This window comes from Gorilla gorilla, chromosome X, assembly GCF_029281585.2.
Source record: "Gorilla gorilla gorilla isolate KB3781 chromosome X, NHGRI_mGorGor1-v2.1_pri, whole genome shotgun sequence".
Lineage (NCBI taxonomy): Eukaryota > Metazoa > Chordata > Mammalia > Primates > Hominidae > Gorilla > Gorilla gorilla.
The window spans coordinates 84,610,056-84,634,603 of record NC_073247.2 but is presented as its reverse complement, the minus strand read 5'-3'; the positions used below and the strand labels follow the sequence as shown (position 1 = coordinate 84,634,603).

The 24,548-nt window shown below is 46.6% G+C and overlaps 1 protein-coding gene across 4 annotated transcripts in view; it reads left to right on the top strand.

Annotated features, from left to right (window-relative positions):
- LOC129530010 (doublesex- and mab-3-related transcription factor C1) overlaps positions 1-23,560 on the top strand; it is a 73,450-nt gene extending 49,890 nt beyond the window's left edge. For 2 of the 4 annotated variants that reach the window (XM_055376191.2, XM_055376189.2), the window contains exons 3-8: positions 19,807-19,964; positions 20,264-20,322; positions 20,637-20,770; positions 21,644-21,704; positions 21,890-22,037; positions 23,023-23,560. In XM_055376191.2, coding sequence (XP_055232166.1) covers positions 19,901-19,964; positions 20,264-20,322; positions 20,637-20,770; positions 21,644-21,704; positions 21,890-22,037; positions 23,023-23,135 — 579 coding nt within the window. In that variant the 5' untranslated portion in view covers positions 19,807-19,900 and the 3' untranslated portion in view covers positions 23,136-23,560. Of the gene's footprint in view, positions 1-15,824; positions 17,615-19,806; positions 19,965-20,263; positions 20,323-20,636; positions 20,771-21,643; positions 21,705-21,889; positions 22,038-23,022 lie in introns of those variants that run through there. The other 2 variants (XM_055376190.2, XM_055376194.2) reach the window with 2 other exon arrangements.
- Positions 23,561-24,548: the final 988 nt, after the last annotated feature.

The window sequence follows — 24,548 nt, the reverse complement described above, 5'->3', positions numbered from 1 at the left end:
TGCTTCCAGTTTTTGCCCATTCAGTATGATATTGGCTCTGGGTTTCTCATAAATAACTCTTATTATTTTGAGATACATTCCATGAATACCTAGTTTATTCAGAGTTTTTAGCATGAAGGGCTGTTGAATTTTGTTCAAGACCTTTTCTGCATCTGTTGAGATAATCATGTGGTTTTTTCATTGGTTCTCCTTATGTGACGGATTACGTTTATTGATTTGTGTATGTTGAAGCAGCCTTCCATCCAAGGGATGGAGCTGACTTGATCGTGATGGATAAGCTTTTTGATGTGCTGCTGTATTTGGTTTAGCCAGTATTTTGTTGAGGATTTTCGCCTCGATTTTCGTCAGGGATATTGGCCTGAAATTTCCTTTTTTTGTTGTGTCTCTGCCAGGTTTTGGTATCAGGATGATGCTGGCTTCATAAAATGAGATCAGGAGGTTTCCCTCTTTTTCTGTTGTTTGGATTCGTTTCAGAAGGAATGGTACCAGCTCCTCTTTGTACCTCTGATAGAATTCGGCTGTGAATCCGTCTGGTCCTGGACATGTCTTGGTTGGTAGGCTATTAATTACTGCCTCAATTTCAGAACTTGTTATTGGTCTATTCAGGGATTTGACTTCTTCCTGATTTAGTCTTGGGAGGGTGTATGTGTCCAGGAATTTATCGATTTCTTTGAGATTTTCTAGTTTATTTGCATAGAGGTGTCTATAGTAGTCTCTGGTGGTAGTTTGTATTTCTGTGGGATCGGTGGTGACGTCCCCTTTATCATTTTTTATTGCGTCTATTTGATACTTCTCTCTTTTCTTCTTTATTAGTCTGGCGAGCGGTCTACCTATTTTGTTGATCTTTTCAAAAAACCAGCTCCTGGATTCATTGATTTTTTGAAGGGTTTTTTGTGTCTCTCTCTCCTTCAGTTCTGCTTTGATCTTAGTTATTTCTTATCTTCTGCTAGCTTTTGAATTTGTTTGCTCTTGCTTCTCTAGTTCTTTTAATTGTGATGTTACAGTGTCGATTTTAGATCTTTCCTGCTTTCTCTTGTGGGCATTTAGTGCTATGAATTTCCCTCTACACACTGCTTTAAATGTGTCCCAGAGATTCTGGTACATTGTGTCTTTGTTCTCATTGGTTTCAAAGAGCATCTTTATTTCTGCCTTCATTTCGTTATTTACCCAGTAGTCATTCGGGAACAGGTTGTTCAGTTTCCATGTGGTTGTGCGGTTTTGAGTGAGTTTCTTAATTCTGAGTTCAATTTCATTGCACTGCGGTCTGAGAGACAGTTTGTTATTATCTCCATTTTTTCTTTTGCATTTGCTGAGGAGTGTTTTACTTCCAATTGCGTGGTCAGTTTTAGAATAAGTGCGATGGGGTGCTGAGAGGAATGTCTATTCCGTTGACTTGGGGTGGAGAGTTCTGTAGATGTCTGTTAGGTCTGCTTCACCCACTATTATTGTGTGCGAGTCTAAGTCTCTTTGTAGGTCTCTAAGGACTTGCCTTATGAGGCTGGGTGCTCCGGTATTGGGTGCATATGCATTTAGGATAGTTAGCTCTTCCTGTTGCATTGATCCCTTTACCATTATGTAATGCCCTTCTTTGTCTCTTTTGATCCTCGTTGATTTAAAGTCTGCTTCATCAGAGACTTGGATTGCAACCCCTGCTTTTCTTTGCTTTCCAATTTGCTTGGTAAATCTTCCTCCATCCTTTTGTTTTGAGCCTATGTGTGTCTTTGCCCGTGAGATGGGTCTCCTGAATACAGCACACCGATGGGTCCTGATTCTTTACCCAATTTGCCAGTCTGTGTCTTTTTTTTTTTTTTTTGTGATATAGCATGTATTTCTTTTTTTTTTTTTTTATTGATCATTCCTGGGTGTTTCTCGCAGAGGGGGACTTGGCAGGGTCACAGGACAACAGTGGAGGGAAGGTCAGCAGATAAACAAGTGAACAAAGTTCTCTGGTTTTCCTAGGCAGAGGACCCTGCGGCCTTCTGCAGTGTTTGTGTCCCTGGGTACTTGAGATTAAGGAGTGGTGATGACTCTTAACGAGCATGCTGCCTTCAAGCATCTGTTTAACAAAGCACATCTTGCACCGCCCTTAATCCATTCAACCCTGAGTGGATACAGCACATGTTTCAGAGAGCACAGGGTTGGGGGTAAGGTCACAGATCAACAGGATCCCAAGGCAGAAGAATTTTTCTTAGTACAGAACAAAATGGAAAGTCTCCCATGTCTACCTCTTTCTGCACAGACACGGCAACCATCTGATTTCTCAATCTTTTCCCCACCTTTCCCCCCTTTCTATTCCACAAAACCGCCATTGTCGTCATGGCCCGTTCTCAATGAGCTGTTGGGTACACCTCCCAGACGGGGTGGTGGCCGGGCAGAGGAGCTCCTCACCTCCCAGTAGGGGCGGCCGGGCAGAGGCGCCCCTCACCTCCCCGACAGGGTGGCTGGCTGGGCGGGGGGCTGACCCCCCCCACCTCCCTCCTGGACGGGGCGGCTGGCCGGGCAGAGGGGCACCTCACTTCCCAGGAGGGGCGGCCGGGCAGAGGCGCCCCTCACCTCCCGGACGGGGCGGCTGGCCGGGCGGGGGGCTGACCCCCCCACCTCCCTCCCAGATGGGGCGGCTGGCTGGGCGGTGGGCTGACCCCCCCACCTCCCTCCCGGACGGGGCGGCTGGCCGAACAGAGGGGCTCCTCACTTCCCAATAGGGGCGGCCGGGCAGAGGCGCCCCTCGCCTCCCGGACGGGGCGGCTGGCCAGGCGGGGGGCTAACCCCCCCCACCTCCCTCCCGGACGGGGTGGCTGGCCGAGCGGGGGGCTGACCCCCCCACCTCCCTCCCAGATGGGGCGGCTGGCCGGGCGGGGGGCTGACACCCCCACCTCTCTCCCGGACGGGGCGGCTGGCCGGGCGGGGGGCTGACCCCCCCACCTCCCTCCGGGACGGAGCGGCTGGCCGGGCAGAGGGGCTCCTCACTTCCCAGTAGGGGCGGCCGGGCAGAGGCGCCCCTCACCTCCCGGACAGGGTGGCTGGCCGGGCGGGGGGCTGGCCGGGCGGGGGGCTGACCCCCTCACCTCCCTCCCGGACGAGGTGGCTGCCAGGCGGAGACGCTCCTCACTTCCCAGACGGCAGTGGCTGCTGGGCGGATGGGCTCCTCACTTCTCAGACGGGGCGGCTGCCAGGCAGAGGGTCTCCTCACTTCTCAGACGGGGCGGCGGGGCAGAGACGCTCCTCACATCCCAGATGGGGCGGCAGGGCAGAGGTGCTCCCCTCATCTCAGATGATGGGCGGCCGGGCAGAGACGCTCCTCACTTCCCAGATGTGATGGCGGCCGGGAAGAGGCGCTCCTCACTTCCTAGATGGGATGGCGGCCGGGCAGAGACTCTCCTCACTTTCCAGACTGGGCAGCCAGGCAGAGGGGCTCCTCACATCCCAGACGATGGGCGGTCAGGCGGAGACGCTCCTCACTTTCCAGACTGGGCAGCCAGGCAGAGGGGCTCCTCACATCCCAGACGATGGGCGGTCAGGCGGAGACGCTCCTCACTTCCCAGACGGGGTGTCGGCCGGGCAGAGGCTGCAATCTCTGCACTTTGGGGGGCCAAGGCAGGCGGCTGGGAGGTGGCTGTAGCGAGCCGAGATCACGCCACTGCACTCCAGCATGGGCGCCATTGAGCACCTAGTTAACGAGACTCCGTCTGCAATCCCGGCACCTCGGGAGGCCGAGGCTGGCAGATCACTCGCGGTCAGGAGCTGGAGACCAGCCCGGCCGACACAGCGAAACCCCGTCTCCACCAAAAAAATATGAAAACCAGTCAGGCGTGGCGGCGCGCGCCTGCAATCGCAGGCACTCGGCAGGCTGAGGCAGGAGAATCAGGCAGGGAGGTTGCAGTGAGCTGAGATGGCAGCAGTACAGTCCAGCTTCGGCTCGGCATCAGAGGGAGACCGTGGAAAGGGGGAGAGGGAGAGGGAGAGGGAGAGGGAGAGGGAGAGGGAGAGGGAGAGCGTCTGTGTCTTTTCAGTGGGGCACTTAGCCCGTTTACATTTAAGGTTAATGTTGTTATGTGTGAATTTGTTCCTGTCAATATGATGCTAGCTGGTTATTTTGCCTGTTACTTGATGCAGTTTCTTCATAGCGTCGATGGTCTTTACAATTTGGCATGTTTTTGCAGTGGCTGATACCGGTTGTTCCTTTCCGTGTTGAGTGCTTCCCTCAGGAGCTCTTGTAAGGCAGGCCTGGTGGTGACCAAATCTCTCAGCATTTGCTTGTCTGTAAAGGATTTTATTTCTCCTTCACTTATGAAGCTTAGTTTGGCTGGATATGAAATTCTCGGTTGAAAATCCTTTTCTGTAAGAATGTTGAATATTGAGCCCCACTCTCTTCTGGCTTGTAGGATTTCTTCAGAGAGATCCGCTGTTAGTCTGATGGGATTCCCTTTGTGGGTAACCCGACCTTTCTCTCTGGCTGTGCTTAACATTTTTTTCCTTCATTTCAACCTTGGTGAATCTGACGATTATGTGTCTTGGGTTTGCTCTTGTTGAGGAATATCTTTGTGGTGTTCTCTGTATTTCCCGAATTTGAATGTTGGCCTGTCTTGCTAGGTTGGGGAAGTTCTCTTGGATAACATCCTGAAGAGTGTTTTCCAACTTGGTTCCATTCTCCCCGTCACCTTCAGGTACACCAATCAAACGTAGGTTTGGTCTTTTCACATAGTCCCATATTTCTTGGAGACTTTGTTCGTTTCTTTTCACTCTTTTTTCTCTGATCTTGTCTTCTCGCTTTATTTCATTGAGTTGATCTTCAATCTCTGATATCCTTTCTTCCACTTGATTGATTTGGCTATTGATACTTGTGTATGCTTCACGAAGTTCTCGTGCTGTTTTTTTCAGCTCCATCAGGTCATCCATGTTCTTCTCTAAACTGGTTATCCTAGTTAGCAATTCATCGAACCCTTTTTCAAGGTCCTTAGCTTCCTTGCGTTGGGTTAGAACGTGCTCCTTGAGCTTGGAGGAGTTTGTTATTACCCACCTTCTGAAGCCTACTTCGGTCAATTAGTCAAACTCATTCTCCGTCCAGTTTTGTTCCCTTGATGGTGAGGAGTTGTGATCCTTTGGAGGAGAAGAGGTGTTCTGGTTTTTGGAATTTTCAGCCTTTTTGCGCTGGTTTCTCCACATCTTCGTGGATTTATCTACCTTTGGTCTTTGATGTTGGTGACCTTCGGATGGGGTCTCTGAGTGGACGTCCTTTTTGTTGATGTTGATACCGTTCCTTTCTGTTTGTTAGTTTTCCTTCTAACAGTCAGGCCTCTCTGCTGCAGGTCTGCTGGAGTTTGCTGGAGGTCCACTACAGACCCTGTTTGCCTGGGTATCACCAACGGAAGCTGCAGAACAGCAAAGATTGCTGCCTGGTCCTTCCTCTGGAAGCTTCATCCCAGAGGGGCACCCCCCACATGCCAGCCAGAGCTCTCCTGTATGAGGTGTCTGTTGGACCCTACTGGGAGGTGTCTCCCAGTCAGGATACATGGGGGTCAGGGACCCACTTGTGGAGGCAGTCCTTCCCTTATCACAGCCTGAACACTGTGCTGGAAGAACTGCTGCTCTCTTCAAAGCTGTCAGGCAGGGACGTTTAAGTCTGCTGAAGCTGTGCCCACAGCCGCCCCTTCCCCCAGGTGCTCTGTCCCAGGGAGATGGGGGTTTTATCTAAAAGTCCCTGCCTGGGGATGCTGCTTTTTTTTCAGAGATGCCCTGCTTAGAGAGGAGGAATCTAGAGAGGCAGTCATCCTTGCTGAGCTGCGGTGGACTCCGCCCAGTTCAAACTTCCCAGAGGCTTTGTTTACACAGTGAGGGTAAAACCGCCTATTCAAGCCTCGGCAGTGGTGGATGCTCCTCCCCCCACCAAGCTCGAGCATCCCAGGTCGACCTCAGACTGCTGTGCTAGCAGCGAGAATTTCAAGCCAGTGGATCTTAGCTTGCGGGGCTCCGTGGGGGTGGGACCCGCTGAGCCAGGCGCTGGAGAGAATCTCCTGGTCTGCCGGTTGTGAAGACCATGCGAAAAGTGCAGTATCTGGGCTGGAACGTACTGTTCCTCCCGGTACAGTCTATCACAGCTTCCCTTGGCTAGGAAAGGGAAATCCCCTGACCCCTTGTGCTTCCTGGGTGAGGCGACACCCCACCCTGCTCTGGCTTGCCCTCCGTGGGCTGCACCCACTGTCCATCCAGTACCAACGAGATGAACTGGATACTTCAGTTAGAAATGCAGAAATCGCCCGCCTTCTGCGTCGATCTCACTGGGAGCTGCAGACCGGAGCTGTTCCTATTTGGCCATTTTGCCAGCTCTACCTGTGAGCAACCTCTTAATGCCATAAACACCCAGTCTGTTTTAGTGACCCAAATTAAGAGATTTGGAATCCAGTTGCCTCACCTGACCAACAGTGAGCTGCTTTTCCCCTGTGTTTCCATGGATGTAAAGTGGCCAGGGAGAGAGATCCTCCGTGTTCATGACTCTCCCTGATATGCTTAGTGATGCTAGGTGACAACACAATCAATTCTCCTCAAATTAATGTACTTACATAATGGCCAATTTGCCACATTTACTGAATTTCCTGATTGTCATTTTAACAGCTTTCACAGGAGTACTCATTTTTGGTTATTAAAGATGAAATATACCTTTCTGAATATTAACTCAGTGGAGGTGGACATACCTTAGGAACTGGGGAAAAATCCAGAATTAAAGACTGAAAATTTTCTGAATTATTATTTTTTCAATCCAAAATCTGGCAGTTTGCATATGATAGAGTTCCTTAAATATTCTTGATATACGTGGGAGTCTTTCAAATACCATTAAAAAAAGTCTATTCAACATACGTGCTTTTTTTTTCCTTAGTGTTCTCTTGCATTTTTTCAATGGCTTTGTCAGACAGAATTGCTTATTTTGATTGGGAATAAAGATGGTTGACCAAGTGCAGCTGGGATGTGTCTCTTCCCCAGAGAGGAAGCAAAATATTAAGTAAATCTGCACACTTCAAACACATCTTTTGAGAGAAAACATGGGAATTCAATAAAGGGGCAATGGAAGACACTGTGGTGGAAGAGGGAGGAAGCAGGACTGCCTGTTTGGTATTGCTGGGTGCCACGACTGGCCCCAGGACACAGACTGGACCCGAGGAAGTGGTGAGTGAAGGAACCCTAAGGCACCACATTCCTGCTGTGGACCTCTGAGATCCTAGACACAGGAGTTCCCTTTGGGCTGGCAGGCAGAGCTACAGGGAGAAGATGCAGAGGCACTGCTTGAACCTGTGTGGAGCCCAAAAGGCTTCAGTGTGCTGGGCAGCTGCAGCAAAACATGGCTCTAGGTGCCCACCCCCAAGGCTCCGTGTCCTGCCCTAAGCGGCTGCAGCTCCTACTGTCTGCTGGGCCGGGAGATAGTGGAGTCCAGGAGTGCTCATGTGCCCAACACAGGCCCCGCTGCCATTGCCCTGGGACCAAGGTGCATCTGAACCACATGCCCCCGTGTTTGCCCCTCCTTCCCAAGCCTGCCTGCCTGGCTATTTCTGTGGCGGTGGGGGTTGGGGAAGGCAGGAGGGGAGGGGGAGGGGGAGGAGGTGGGGGAAGAGGAGGAAATTCTTCCTAATTCATTCTATAAGGCCAGCATTACCCTGATGCCCAGACCAGACAAAGACACAATGAAGAAGAGAAAGCTGCCGGCCAGTGTCCCTGATGAACACAGGTGCAAAAATCTTCAACAAAATACTAACAAACTGAATCCAACAGCACATCAAAAAGATAATACACCACGATCAATTGGGATCTATCCCAGAAATGCAAGGATGGTTCAACACACACAAATCAATAATCTGTCTCATCAACAGAACAAAGATTGAAAATGATATGATCAGCTCAGTAGATGCAGAAAAAGTGTTGGACAAAATGCAGCGTCACTTCATGATAAAAGCTCTCAACAAATTAGGTACAAATGGAATATACCTCAACATAATAAAAGGCTGTATATATAACTAACCCACATCATACTGAATGGAGAAAAGCTGAAAGCCTTTTCTCTAAGAACAGGAACAAGAGAAGGAGGCCCACTCTCACCACTCTTATTTAACATAGTACTGAACGTCCTACCAGAGCAATTAGGCACCAGAAGGAAATAAATGACATCCAAATGGAAAGAAAGGACGTCAAATTGCACCCCTTCACAGATGACATGATCGGATAGATGGAAAAACCTAAAGACTCCCCGAAAACTCTTAGAACTGATAAACAAATTCAATAGAGTTGCAGGATACAAAATCTACGTACGAAAATCAGTAGTGCTTCTATGCACCAATAATGAACTAGCAGAAAAGGAAATCAAGAGAGTAACCCCTGCAGCCATAAGAAAGAATGAGTTCATGTCCTTTGTGGGGACATGGATGAAGCTGGAAGCCATCATTCTCAGCAAACTAACACAGGAACAGAAAACCAAACGCCGCATGTTCTCACTTATAGGTGGGAGCTGAACAATGAGAACACATGGACGCAGGGAGGGGAACATCACACACTGGGGCCTGTGGGGGGTGGGGGGCAAGGGGAAGGAGGGCATTAGGACAAATACCTAATGCATGCGGGGCTTAAAACCTAGATGACGGATTGATAGGTGCAGCAAACCACCATGGCACATGTACACTTATGTAACAAACCTGCACGTTCTGCACACGTATCTCTGAACTTAAAGTAAAATTAAAAAAAAAAGGGCAACCCCATTTACAATAGCTACAAAAAAAATAAAGTATCTAGGAATAAATGTGACCGAGGATGTGATAGATCTCCACAATGAAAACTTCAAGACGCTGATAAAAAAAATTGAAGAGCACACAAAATAATGGCAAGGCATTCCATGCTTATGGATTAGAAGAATGAAAATTGCTTAAATGACCACATTACCCAAAACAATCTACAGATTCAATGCAATCCCACCCAAAATACCAACGATATTTTTTACGGAAATAGAAAAAAATATCCTAAAATTCATATGGGACCCCAAGAGACCTCAAATAAACAAAGAAATCCTGAGGGGTTGGGGGAAGCAAACAAACAAAGCTGGAGGCATCACTCTGCCTGACTTCAAAATATACTATAAGGCTATAGTAACCAAGACACCGTGATATTGTTATAGAAACTTAAAGGCTTAAATGGAAGACTTGAAACTATAAAAATAACAAAGGAGAAAAGCAAAGCTTCAGGGCATTGTTCTAGTAGGGCAAATATTTTATGGGTAAGACTACAAAAGCACAGGCAGCAAAAGCAAAAATACGCAAATGGGACCATATAAAACTAAAAAGCTTCTGTACAGCAAAGGAAACAATCAATAGAGTGAGGAGACAACCTGTAGAATGGGAGAAAATACTTACAAACTAATCGTCCGATAAGAGACTGATATCCAGAATACACTAGACGTTCAAAGAACTCAACAGCAAAACTCCCCCAAATAACACTATTAAGAATGAGCGAAGGATCGGAATAGACATTTCTCAAAAGAAGACATACAAGTCGCCAAGAAGTTTATGGAAAATTGCTCAACCTCACTAATCATCAGGGAAATGCAAGTCCAAACTACCATGAGATATCCTCTCACCCCAGTTAGAATGGCCATTATGAAAAGGACAAAAAGATAAGTTTTGGCGAGGATGTGAAGAAAGGGGTGTTCTTACACATTGTTGGTCTGAGTGTAAATTAGTGCAGACATCATGGAAAACAGTACGGAGGTTTCTCAAAAAACTAAAAACAGAGCTACCATATGATCCAACAGTCCCTCAACTGAGTATTTATCCAAAAGAAAGGAAGGCGGTCTATCAAAGAAAGATTTGCTTCCCCATGTTTATTGCAGCACTATTCACAATAGCTAAGATACGGAATCAACCTAAGTGTCCGTCGACATGAATGGATAAAGAAAATGTGGTATCTATGCACAATAGAACATTATTCGGCTACCAGAAAGAATGAAGTCCTGTCATTCGAGGCAACATGAATGAACCTGGAGGATTTTATGTTAAGTGACACAAGGTAGGCACAGAAAGACAAATACCACAGGTTCTCACTCATATGTGGAAGCTGAAGGAAACTGGGCTCATAGAAGTAGAGAGTAGAATTGTGGTTACTAGAGGCTGGGAAGTATAGAGGGGAGGGGAGGATAGAGAGAGGTTGGCTAATGGATACAATATTACAGATCGATAGGAGGAATAAGTTCTAGTGTTCTATAGCACTGTAGGTTGAATATAGTTAACAGTATCGTATAGTATATGTTAAGAAAAAGCTGGAAGAGGGGATTTTGAATGTTTCCAGCACAAAGGAATGATAAATGTTTGAGGTGATGGATACCCTAATTACTCTGGTATAGTCATTACACATTGAATGGAAGTATCAAAATATCACTCTGTACCTCGTAAATATGCACAACTACTATGTGTCAACTAAAAAATAAAAGAAAAAAAAGGAAGACAAATACCACATGATCTCACTCATGTGGAATCCTAAAAAGTTGATCTAATAGAAGCAGAGAGTAGAATGATGGTTGCCAGAGGCTGGGGGTGACGGGGCTTGGGGGGGATACGGCAAGGGAAGATGTTGGTCAAAGAGTACAAAGTTCCAGTTAGACAGGAGCAAGAAGCTTTAGTGATCTATTGCACAGCATTTCTAGTTAAAAATAATGTATTACATGTTTTGAAACTGCTAAAAGAGTAGATTGTAAATGTTCTCGCCACAAAAGAATGATAGGTAGGTGAGGAGATGGATATGCTAATTAGCTTCGTTTAATCATTCCGCATTGTATACATATATGAAAACATCGTATTGTACCCCATAAATATATATAATTATTATTTGCTTTTATAATTAAAATAAATTTATAGAGACCGCTGCTTCTGGAAAGATGGAAAGATGGTGTAGTTGTACATTTCCCTATTCTTCCCACTAAGTACAACTTAAAATTCTAGACACTATATATAAAACAAACATAAGGCTGAAAGTGGAGAGAAGAAAGTAGACCAACTGGGGACCTCAGAACGACATGGTGGTGAGTTCCTTGGGTTTTGTTTTTGCCTGATATATCCCAAACTTGGAGCTGAAGAAACCAGCTACTAGGGAATGCCAAAATTCACAGGCAAAACGAAACAAAACTAAACAAAACAAGTGAAGAAACAAAGAAATAAACCTACAAAAGCCTGTTCTGCCTAGCCTAAGGATCGGAAAAGAGGCAGCCAAACAAGACAGAAAATATTTTTCACAATAACTGCTCTACTCCAGTCGAACGCCTCAGAAAACTCTGCGGCCCCTTCCCCACTCATGCCAGCAAAGATCTAGTGGGGAGCGTAGACTTCCACATTCATTTCCATGGGCAGAGACGAGGGCCCCTTTGCGCTATCGTATCACCAGGATTATGTGGAGATCTCCAACATATACTCCCACCAGGCCATAAGGAGACACCCCTCTTTGTCCCTGCTGGGATGATGTCAGGATTTTCACCACCACTCAGTGTTAAGGATGCCACTCAATCCATGGGCTAAAGAGAAAATCTTCCAGATGTAAATTAGGAGAGCCATTGTGGAAAACAGTATGAAGGTTCCTCATAAAGTTAAAATAGAACTACCATATGACCTAGCCTCCCCACTTCTGGGACTATATTCAAAAGCTATGAAATCAGCATGTCAGAGAGATATCTGCGCTCCCATCTTCACTGCATCACTATTCACAATAGCCAAGATTTACAGTGAACCTAAGTGTTCATCAGCGGATTAACGAATAAAGAAAAGTGTGGTCTATATACGCAATGGAATACTGTTCTGCCATGTAAAAGAAGGAAATCATGGCGTTTCCAACAACACATGGCATTTCCATGTGTGGAAGGTGAAAAAGTCGATCTTTTAGAGGTAGCGAGTGGAATGGTGGTTACCAGAGGCTGGAGTTTGGGGGAGTGGGGGAGATGTTGACCAAAGGATACAAACTTTCAGCTAGACAGGAGGAATAATTTCAAAAGATCTATTCTACACCATGGTGACTATAGTTGATAACAATATGCTGTATACTTGAAATTTGCTGAGAGTAGTTTTTAGGTGTTCTCACCACACACAAAAAATGGTAAGTATGTGAGGTAATGCATATGATAATTACCTTGATTTAGCCATTTCACAGTGTATACTTATTATCAAAACATCATGTTGTACACCCCAAATATATACAATTTTTATTGGCCAATTTAAATAAAAAGAATACTGAAGACTAAATCTTCCAGGACTTCAGAAAGTGAATTGAACTGAATGGAAATCATTATAAAACATGTCAACATCTGTGGTGCAAAGCTAAAGCATTGTTGAAAGGAAAATTTATGCCATTAAGTGCTTCCATTAGACAAATGGAAAATTATCAAAGCAGTAATCTATGATGTCACTACACTAAACTAGAAAAAGAGGAGCGAAAGAAGCAGAAGGAAGGAAATGTGAAAGATAGGTAAAATAATCAATGAAATGGAAACCTGAAAAATAATAGAGAAAATCAATAAATAAAAACCGAGGTCTTTAAGAAGACCAATAAAACATACAAAACTCAACAAAGACTGACAAAATAAGCCTATGATGATTCACTGCCTTTGTGCATATTTACTGAATGACTTTAATAACTGTAGTTATGAAACTTTTCATATAGTTGACTTTAGGAAGCTAAGCCCTTATGTTTTCAATATGAATCATACAATGGAAAGAAGAAATAAAAGAAACATCAGACTCTTGACTTAAATCACAACAAAATTTGATTTTTGAATTAACAGCCAGATCCCTGTCTTTCACCATAGAAACTAGTTTCTGCAATGTCTTTCACAATTAACTCAATTTCCTTTCTAAGAGGTAGACATGATACCCAAATAACTGCACTATGAGTTCAATTTTTCATGCTACGAGCGTGTCTTTGCAAATTGGAAAGTTCTTGGAGACAAAATTTCCCATGATTCATGTAATGCTAAAAGTAAGGTAGTTGAAATTTTTCAGACTTTGAATCAACTATTCTTCCATACTGTTAGAAAGGTCTTGTATTACATGGACATTTGAGTGGCGACTTGGGTGAAGGCCTTCTGCGTTTTGTAAAATATTATATATGGTCTCATAATTTTCTATTATGCGTTATGTAACTGAAATAACAATACCTTTTTACGACGTCTCCACCAAAAATGTGTGTGTGTGTGTCTGTGTGTGTGTATTCTACAAGATCCAAGCCATTTTTTAGTTGGCCAAATTAATAACCTCAGATCCTCTTAATAATTATCATAAACTGCCTTTTTTTGCTATTGCTGACCAATTAATTCTAATTTCAGGCAACGAATTTTGTCAATCTGATTAGACTGTTAGAGGGAAAATTCTTATCAAATTCATCATGTATTTGCTTACATTTCTCTTAATATTGTCCAGTTTATTCTCTTTACATTTCTTTCAACAAAACGAATAAACAGCTTGTGCTCTGTCTCTGCCACAGCAAATGCAACATCGACAACAATGAGGTGGGGGAGGGGGTGAGATGAGCTTTTTTACATCAAAATGCCCATCCATAAAAGCAGAAATGAATTATAGAATTAGAGAAATCACCGTTTTTTAACCAACAAAGTAATAATCAAATCAGGCAGGAGCCCTGAATGAATACTAAGGCCAAGAGGTAAAATTTTGTTGGAGAGCAGAATATCCGCATGTCATCGAAATATCCTGACAGACTACTTATTAATCACAAAGGGAGAGAAGTACCTTCCCAGTGTAGTACTCTGTCTGAAAAATACCTTAGTTAAGTGATAAAACTGATGAATACAAACAGCATCACCGATAACTAGAGAAACTGGCGTTAGGAGCCTCCAGATGTGACATAATGTGAACTGCTCATCACCTTCTTAATATTCGTACCCAAAGTGTCAAACATAAATATAAACAAGAGGCAAATATCAGGCCAGCCCGTATTGTGGGACACTTTACAAGACAACAGGCCTCGGCTCTGGAAAAAATGTCATCGTCATGGAAGGTTTAAAAAATTGGTTGGGGTACTGTTTGCAACTAGAGGACACTAAAGAGACATGACAACTGTGTGCAGTGTACCATGCTTGACTGGATTGTTGATCCCCCAAAAAGTCTTTCCAAAGGATATTATTGGGACATTTGGTGAAATTTAAATATGAACTGTATGTGAACTTGGATAATATTACCCCTTCATTGTTACATTTCTTCAATGTGATAATGGCACTGTGGTTTCATAGGAGTACATTCTAGTGTTTAGGAGGTGCATGCTGAAGTAACTGGGTGAAGTGTTTGGAACTGCTACGTGGTTAGGCAAGAAAAAAAATTACTGAGAGATAAAGCAATGAGACAACGTGAATCTAGGCATCAGATTGTTCACTGTATTACCCCCTCAGCTTTGTGTATTTTCAAAATAAAACGTTGAGGAAAATAGATTCCTCATATTTAGAGTTACGCACTGAAATGTTTACAAATCAAATAAGATACATTAAGATATCCACGTATGATTTTTGTACTTTTTTGATTTCTGATATTTGCTTGAAAATAACCTGGAGGAGGGGGAGAGGAGAGGATATGTATGAAATGTGATTGGCCATGAGTCGTTAATGGTTGCAGTTGGGAGATGGATATTTGGAGGTTCCTTATGTTATCCTCTCTTGTGCTGTCGTTCTCAAAATGTGGTCCCCTACCAGCAGTGTTAGCATCACCAGGGAACTTGTTTGCTAAGCAAACTCGGCTGAGCCTGGTGGCTCACGCCTGTAATCCCAGCACTTTGGGAGGCCCAGGCGGGTGGATCACCTGAGGTCAGGAGTTTGAGACCAGCCTGACCAACACGGAGAAACCCCGTCTCTACTGAAAATACAAAATTAACCGGGCGTGGTGGTGAATGCCTGTAATCCCAGCTACTCGGGAGGCTGAGGCAGGAGAATGTCTTGAACCCGGGTGGCGGAGTTTGCGGTGAGCCGAGATCGCGCCATTGCACTGAAACCTGGGCAACAAGAGCGAAACTCCGTCAAAAAAAAAAAAAAAGAAAAAAGAAAAGAAAAGCAAAGAGAAAAAGCAAAGCAAAGCAAAGAGAAAAAGCAAAGCAAAGCAAAGCAAAGCAAAGCAAACTCTGGGTCCCACCCCAGATCTTGTCGTCTGAGAATACAGATACAGAGCTCAGAAATCTTTGTTTTATCAAGCCCTCTGGGTGATTCTGATGCAAGCTAGTGTTTTAGGACCACTGCTCTAATGTACCATACACAAAAAAATTAATACACCATAGCTAAGTTACATTTACTGTGGGAGAGGAAAGCTGGTTTGACATTAGCAAAGCTGTAACTGGAAGGGGACCCGAGAGAGGTTTGTGTGTTGCTCATATATTTTGTTGCCTGTTCTAGATACTAATTGCATGCGTATGTTTAATTTTTGAAAACTCATTAAGAGGCCTGGCTTGGTGGCTCACACCTGTAATCCCAGCACTTTTGTCGGGCGGACTGCTTGGGCCCAGGAGTTCACGATAGCCTGGGCAACATGGAGAAACCCCGTCTCTACAAAATATACGAAAATTAGCTGGGGATGGTCGTGTGCCTGTAGTCCCAGGTACTTGAGAGGCTGAAGCAGGAGGATTGCTTGAGCCCAGGAGGTGGAAGTTGCAGTGAACCAAGATCACGACACTGCACTTCAGCAGCCTGGGTGACAGAGTGAGGGGCTGCTTTTTTGTTTCTTCTTTGTTTACAAATCAAATAAAGAAAGCAACCCAAGGGAGGAAGGAAGGAAGGAAGGGTGGGAGGGAGGGAAGGAGGGAGGGAGGAAGGAGGGAAGGAGAAAGAGAAAGAGAGAGAGAAAGGGAGAAAGAAAGGGTAAGAAAGAAAGAAAGAAAGAAAGGAAAAGAAAGAAAGAGATAGAAAACTGATTAAGATATACATTTATGATTTTTTAACCTTTTGGATTATAAGTTAAACTTGGCTGAAGGTTTTGGAAAAAACCTGGAAGTTACCTAGGCTGGGTATTCTAGAGATAATGGATTCTCCCATAACTGATCCATAGATTCAGTGAAAATGCAGTCCAAATCTGTTACAACCGAGTTTTTGGGAAACTTGAAATTGCATGCTAATTTATGCAGAAGGACAAAAGGCCTAAGACATTCGGGGGTGGAGGTGGTGTGGTGTAGGGAGAGAGGAAGAAGAAAGGAAGGAAGGAAGGAGGAAAGGAAAGAACGGAAAGGAAAGGAAGGGAAGGGAAGGGAAAGGAAAGCAAAGAAAAGGAAAGGAAAAGTTAAGGAAAACACAAGGAAACAGTGTTAATATGGAAATGCTGGCAGCATTCCTTTTAAAATCCGGAACAACCCAAAGAAGCCCAATTTTGCTGTCGCTATTAGATCTTGTACTAAATTTCCTAGCCAGCGCTGTTAAAAAACCAACAGCCAACCAACCAAAAAAACAAAAAACAAAAAATACAAACAAAAAACCCCCATAACTTCAATTCTATTTCTACTATGCATAAACTCACAGATAATCCCAGAACGCCTACTATAGAGTTTAGCATGTTGACAGACTTTAAGATCAAGTCACGTTTTTAAAAGTTAAAGGCATTTCTGTAAATTAGATCCCAATAGAAATTGTCCTTTTAAACAGACATCAAGTACAAGAACAGCAACAATCTACAGTATCTTGGAATAAATACAATAAATGATGTGCAAGATCTAAATATACAAAAGATGAAACTAAAAACTGAACTGAAAGATTAAAACATTAAGGACGCACATAAGTGGAGACATCCCAAGTTGGTGAACAGGAAGGCTGAGTATTCTACAGATAGTAGATTCTCCCCCTAACTGATCCATAGATTCAGTGAAAATGCAATCCAAAGCTGTTACGACTGAGTCTGGGGAGACTTGACATTGCATACTAATTCGTGCGGAAGGACATGAAGGCAAAGAATGGCAAAGAATAGCAAAGATGTGTTTGGAGATGATGAACACCATGCAGGGACTTGCCCTAGCAGATGTCAAGATGTATTGCGAAGTGAAAAAATTTAAGACAATTTAGTAGTGGTACAGGAATAGACACATTTATCTGTGGAACATAACAGGGAGTTCATAAACAGAGACACACAAATATGGACGAAAGTGTCTCCAAGCATTGTTCCCTGGGGGTTGCAAAGTCACCACTGATTGGGAATCTGCGGCATGGAAATATGGATCGATCTTTAATCACATGCTGAATTTTTAAAAGGTAAATTACAAAATACCAAGTACATGAGTTATAAATGCATGCACACCAAATATTTCACACCCGAAGGGAGACTAATCTGGGAAACAAGTCCTGGGGAGCATAAAGCTCAACGATCACTTCACGATTTCTTGACTGACCTAGTACAGGGAGCAGGAGAAGCTACCGGGACGTGATGGGGGCGTGGCCTCAGAACGTGAGCGTCAAGAGATCTCGAGGTTCATTGGTCGCCAGCCACAGCGGCGGGAGGTCGAAGGCAGCGCAAGAGCTCATTGGCCTTTGTGGCAAGGGCGGGAAGGGAAGCAGAAGCTGGATCTTCCCTCAGACCGTCTGACTGGTTCTGACTTGCTGGAGGCTGAGGCAACCACAGGCTGACATCAGAATTAGGTCCTCGTTCCCCACGCCTCTTATTTCCTCCCACCCTCCTGAGCCAGATTCCCAACCCGTTCCCCTCTCTGCTACCTCAGCAGGGAGCCCCCAACTGCTCCTGATGTCCCATCGCGCCCTCAGCTCTCCCGGAATCCCTTTTGGGAGGACTCCTTTCTCCAGCCCCCTGAGCCCTGGCCTTTGGCCAATGAGGCAGGGCTCATGGGATTGCTTTTGATTCGGAGGTCCGGGAGGGAGTGGATGATTGGGCTTCCTGAGGAAGTGGTGCGCTCCAGGGTGGTGGGACTGCGTGTGTGGGGTGGGGTGGGGGTGGGGGGAAATGGTGTGCTCAAGCACAATTGTTGAAGTGTGGAGAGGATTATGGAAGATTTTGGGGAGGCTGTGGAGGGAATGTGTGGGTTTTCATGAAAGCAGAAAAGGTGTGTCAGTCCAAGAGAAACACTACTGCACTGAGGAGTTCCCTACTGGCTAGATCAGAACCTGACACTTCATAGGAGGCTCAACAGGTACCTGCTGAATGAAGAGTCAAGGGAATCGGCCGGGCCCGGTGGCTCACGCCTGTAATCCCAGCACCTTGGGAGGCCGAGGCAGGTGGATCAGCCTGGCCAACATGTGAAACCCCGTCTCTATTAAAAAATACAAAAAATGGCCGGGCGCGGTGGCTCACGCCTGTAATCCCAGCACTTTGGGAGGCCGAGGCGGGCGGATCACGAGGTCAGGAGATCGAGACCATCCTGGCTAACACAGTGAAACCCCGTCTCTACTAAAAGTACAAAAAAATTAGCCGGGCGTGATGGCGGGTGCCTGTAGTCCCAGCTACGCGGGAGGCTGAGGCAGGAGAATGGCGTGAACCCGGGAGGCGGAGCTTGCAGTGAGCCGAGATTGCGCCACTGCACTCCCGCCTGGGCGACAGAGCGAGACTCCGTCTAAAAAAAAAAAAAATACAAAAAATTAGCCAGGTGTGGTGGCAGGCACCTGTAATCCCAGCTACTCGGGAGGATGAGGCAGGAGAATCACTTGAACCCGGGAGGCAGAGGTTGCAGTGAGCCGAGATCACACCATTGCACTCCAGCCTGGGTAACGAGTGAAACTCCGTCTCAAAAAAAAAAAAAAAAAAAAGGGGGGGGGGATGCATGAAGGGATGAATGAAATTAGTAACTGAAAGAGGGCCAGGGATCCAGGAGAACAATATGATTTCATGGGATACAAGAGGGAAATCAGCTCAAAGGGGGAGCAAGGGAATAGTTAAGTGTAAGGTGGAGTCCAAGAAAAAAATCAGCATGAACCAGCATGAAATGTGAGGGGAAAATTGAATATAGGGCATAGAAGAGACTGACAATGGAATTGAGTGCTGGTGGCACAAAATCCTGTGTGGGGAGTGAATGAATGCAGGAGGTTCGGAAGAGAATTGGTGAAGTGGATGCCAGGAATAATACGTGGGTTTGGCAGAGTGCAGGACGATACACAAGAAGGGGGTGTAGTAATGGTGGAAGAGGGCAGGGGAGTGCATGTGCATGCCTGAAAGTGGGGTCTATGGTGAAGTGATGGTAAGCAAGGAGAATAATGACTGCATTGAATGGGTATGGGATCCATTCCAAGAGTTTCTTGGCAAGGGGCTATGTGTGAGTGGGGCTTCTGGGAAGGAGGCAACATCAGCAAGGGGGTCGCAGTGAAGGCTGGCGAAAACCATGGGAGAAGAAGGGGAGGGAAGGCAATCTGATTCCAGCGGTGAGAAGGATGGAGAAGGAGCATTGAGCCACCTCAGACAGGGTTTTCCAAGGGCAGAGGAAGTACGTTGGGGGTAGGGGATCACGTGGCCATTCTGACCTCCGCTCCTGACCCTAGAAGCGTGGATCCCGTGTGTCTGAACCTCCATTTCCCTATGGATGTACTGAGGACAAATAAATACCCGCTGCACCCTGCTGCCCCTCTGACTCTGAATGCACCACAGGGCGTCAGACTGGAGCCCCATGGGGGACTGAACTTGGCCCCAGAAGAGCTATAGGTTGCTGTGACCGCTGCCACAACCATGGTATCACTGCCCAAATCAGGGGCCACAAGCATTTCTGCCTCTTCCAGGCCTGCGAGTGTCACAGTTGTGCCCTCTTCTCATGAGTATGGTGTCTGAGATGCGGAGGGGCCAGACCTCCTCTAAATGGGACTAATCTTAGCCCTGCAATCCTTTACTTCAGAGAACGCCTCAGGGTCTTGCCTGCTGTGAGTGCCTTGAAGAGGGAGCAGCGGGCACGATCAAAGAGACACCTGGCTCAAGGACCAATAAGGAGTATGGCTGCCCCTCCCAAAGCTCCCATCCGTGTCAGGAATTTGACCATCAGAGCAGGAGCCCTCAGTGAGTGTTTCTGGCAAGGGAGGGAGCCAGAGTTTGGGTGGAGGAAGCATGAGTGGTTCTGTCACCAGTCCTGTCACAGAATTGCAGTGCGACCTGGGGCAAATTGCTCCCTGGACCTTAGTGTGCCCAGGTGCAAAATGTCACCAATGTTGTCTACCAAGTGTTTGTAGGAAGGAGAGAGCTGGGGGACAGGGCAATCGAAGAGCTCCATGGTGAGATGAGACCTGCGACTGGAGGTGGGGTGAAGTGGGGTGGGGTTGGGGGAAAGACTCACCAAAGCTGTTCCTGGTCTTTCACAGCTGGGAAGGAGAACAACATGCTGCAGCCCGAGACCCACATCTTCACAGCCCCCGAGGAGGTAAGGAGAGTCGGTGACCAGTCGGGCAGGCTCCCACCCAGCCACTGTCCAGACATCTTTCACCGTGTCCCAAGGACATGGGTTTCATCTCCAATCCTATCACCAGCTCACCATGTGACCTTGGGAAATATCACTTCTCCTCCCTGGGCCTCAATTTCCCCAGTTGCAAAATGAAAGGCAAGACTGGCTGGTCTTCAAGGTCTTCGGAGCTCTGACATTCTAGGCTCCTATCCTCATCCTAAAACATGTCCACACTTCCTCTCTCCATGGCTGGCCTGGTACCTGACTGCAACCTGTGCTCTCTGCCCCTGCAGGGGAGCTCCCAAGGGGCTCTGCTGCTTGGCCAGGCCCCAGAACCTTTGTCTCTGCCGTGTACTCCAGTGACCTTGGAGCAGCAACTGGTTTCTCCTTCTGGGGATCCCCACAGGGCCCCTGCCCTGCCCAGCATGTGAGTAGCGTGAGGACCATGGAGCAGGTTGTGTCTTGTGTGCCTAACCTTGTCCTTGATGCCATGGGAGATGGAGGAGGAAGAGGGGGAGGAGGAGGAGGAGGAGGTGGAGGGGGAGGAGGAGCAGGGGGAGGAGGAGGAGGGAGAGGAGGAGGAGGAGAAGGAGGAGGAGGGCAAGGCAGCATCTAATACTAACGGGCGAGGACAGGGCTCTCCTAGCTTTGCTATTTTCTATTTGTGAGACTTTGGACAAGTGACTTTATGTGTCTGAACCTCCATTTCCCTATGGATGTACTGAGGACAATATTCTATACCCATAACATTGAAAAGGGAACTGGCACAAGGCCTGCCACATAGTAGGGCTTCAACAAATGGGGGTTGTTATGCCACATGAAACAGGTGGATGGGATAGAAGGTCCTGCTGAAAGGTGGGGTCCGTGCTAGCGAGGGCCACAGAGGCCCAGGGCAAAGCCCAGAGGCCATTAGAGAAAGCTTCCTGGAGACCCTTCAAGACCCATGGGGACTGGGCAATATGGAAGTGAGAACCAGTCCCTGAACAGGGACAGTAATCACATCTCTCCAGGTGTTTTGCAAATTAAAACACGGACACCTGTAATTTCCCATGATTTTCACCATTGCCCTGGGAGGAAAGAGCTGGTAGGAATAAGCGTCCCTGTCAGGAAAAAGAGGTATGGAAAAGAAACCTGGCCAAGCAGGAGAAGGGACTTGCCCCAGCCACAATGACTAATGGTCCAGCAGGCATTGGGATTCTCACATCCAGATATTGCAAAATCCTGCCCCTCTTTCTGTCTACTGGTAGTATGTGTCCGCCAGCGGATTTAATCCCCTGGCCTCTCCTTTCCTTGTTTCTAGATGCTCAACTCTGATCCTCCAGCCCTGTGCCACCCTTGACCCTCTTCTACTGCAGCCACAGGTCCTGGGAAAGTAGTGGGGTCCAGAACCCTGGGAGGGGCGGAGTTTAGTGGATGGGAAGAGCAGAAGGCCTTGGTGGGGGTGGGGGGAGGAGGTTGAGGGAACAGGGGGCTGAAGGGGCACTTGTCGTATTGGGAAGAGGTGTAGTTTCCCAGTGCCTATTCTCTCATGCACTTTCCTTTGCAGGTCCCCAAAGTCTCTGACCAGGCTTTGGTTTCTGCCCACTCAGAGTGGCAGCGGAAGCTGGAGGCCGCTGAGGCTCTGCTGACTCTGAGAAACTCTGCCCAGGCCCCTCCTGACTCCATCTCCCTGCACCAGCCTTGCAACCCACCAGGTAGCCTGCTCCCTGAAAGGAGAATACAGGGTGGGAATAGCTGGGGAATGGGGGTCCTTGTGGTAAGCAGGTTCTAACTGAAAAATCAGAGTCAGTAAGTTGAATCTCCTTGGGGCCCAGCACCCAAGCTCCTCAGTATGACTCCCGAGATGGTAGTTGAGGGCTGTTTAGTGAATCTTCGGTTTATTGAGCTTTGTGCGCAACAGCAAGCGTTCAGTGCCCTGATGTCAAGAAAGAAGGAAGCTGAGGCCCTGAGAGTGGCAGGGACTTGCCCTCTCTGATATGCATGCAGCATATCAAGTGGAAGAACCGGCCCTCTTGACTTTCAGCCCAGGGTCTATGCTCAGCCCCCTGTGGCCTACTGTGGTCTGGGGAGGACATACAGAGGTGATAAAGGGCTTGGTCTGGAAGGAGGTCTGGTCTCTGCCTTCCGGGAGCTTCCAGTCTAGATGCGGAGCCTGGATGCCCTTGCAAGCTGTGTTTTGTGGCCAAATTTTAACGATGTGCCCAGAGAGGAGGGGCTGGAGGAGCTCCGAGGGGGGATAAACAACTGGGGAGGCTGGGAGGGAAGGCTAGGCATTCCCAGATCCAAATGGTGAATGGAGCATGGTGTGTCAGTGAAGAAACACCCCTGGAGGGACTGCTGGAACAGAAAGGGATGAGGCTGGAGAGGATACCAATCACAGAGGTCTGACAGGTCAGGCTTAGGAGGCTGGACCAGCAACTGTGGGTAGTGAGGAGCCAGGGAACGTTTTCTGAGCTAGGGAGAACAATTTCAGAGACCCTGAGCTTGACAAAAAGAGTCGTGGTGGCTTTGATGGAAGGATTGGGGGAGGCAAGATGGGAGATGGGGAAATCAGAGAGGAAGAGGTCTATGCAACAGTCCAGGTGACAAATCTTTGGTTGGGCGGGACGCATAAAAAGAGTAGATCTGGAAGGGGATGTGGATGTGACCTGGCTCTGGCCCCTTCCTTTCTGTCCACAGCTCCTGCTGGAGATAAAGGATTCCAGCCTCCCAGCCCCTCTCTCCGCCCCAGGCCAGCCAGCTCCATCTCGCTGCCTATTGGACATCTGGGATGCATCTCCCTCTTGAGCTAGGAACCCAGAGGAGGAGGCCTCAATAGAGCACTGCCTATTTGGTATCCAGTTTCTGAATGTGCAAAATGGTTAACGTCCAAAACGCTTAACGTCTTTTTTTAAAGCCTTCAGGTGTTTTATAAGCTTTTTATTATATGGGGCAACTCCTTGGCTGAGGGTGGATATTCTTGTACCTCTGTCCCTTACTCTTTTGGATGCTGGGGCCTTTTTCTGTCTCATAAAGACAGGACTGTGCAATCTAAGTTGATCAGTCTCTCAGCGGGGTTCTGTGTGAGTTCATATGCCAGAGTTTTTATTCCTCTTGTGATTGCTGACATACCTGTGCACTCATGTGTATACCCCTGCATGTGGAAACATGAAGATGTTTTCACTTTGTGTCTAGGTTTATGTACGTGAACAAATAATAAACCGTTGTTGTTATAAGGCACTGTGATATACGAGTTGTTTGTTACCACAGTATAACCCAGACTATCGCGACTCTAACCGATTTGTTCAATTCATGTTTCAAAGTGAGAATCACCTTATCCAATAACTGGGATTTCCTAACATGGCTAGATAAGAAAATGGTAGAGGAAAAAGAGTAGGGTATGTATTCATTGAGCAATGAAGTACCTACCCTCTGCCTGGCATAGACTGTTTCCAGTTGCCCAGAGGGCCGTAAGTGGCAATGCCTGTAGGATCAAGCAGATCATGTAAATGAGTAGAGCAGGCCCGATGGCCTCTGGCCAAACTGACAGTGTATGCTCTGCGTAAGTGGGCAGCTGCTGCTTGGCTCCAGGCAATTGTTGCCATGCAGGGATAGCGACTCATGGTGGCCAAATTGACTGTTTTTTCAAGAGAAGATGGAATTCTAGATTTCTATATAAAATCACTCAACTTGTAGACGTTGGCTCGGGTTTCTTCTTTAAGCCCTATATCTGGGCCAAACCAAACTTCCATGAAGGACAGTTTTGGCCAAGGGAAATGCCAGTTTTATTCTAGACCAATGTGAATGTTACAGTGGGGGAAACTGAGGCCAATCAGGACAAGAAGAATCAAACAGGAGAAATGAGTTAGACTCAGACCCTATTTTTGAAGGACCCATGAAATATGAGGAAGCATCACTACCTTTTATTTATTCTGTGCTCACCGCACTAAGCACATACAGCCTCACAGCAACTTTGCAAGCTAAGCATTATTATTGCCATTTTGCCTATGAGGAAACACACTCAAAGAATGAAAGTGACTTGCAGAAGTGGTTTGGGGGAAATTTTAAGCCAAAGATCAGCGAACACTCCCTTGTCTTTATCAGGCCCTAAATCAGCGAATAATTCGATTTTTAAATAAAGCATTGAATAAAAGGTTCAAAACTCAAAGCAACAAACATCAGTCAGAGGGTTTTTCCAAAATAGTCCCTTTATTTCTTACTCAAGG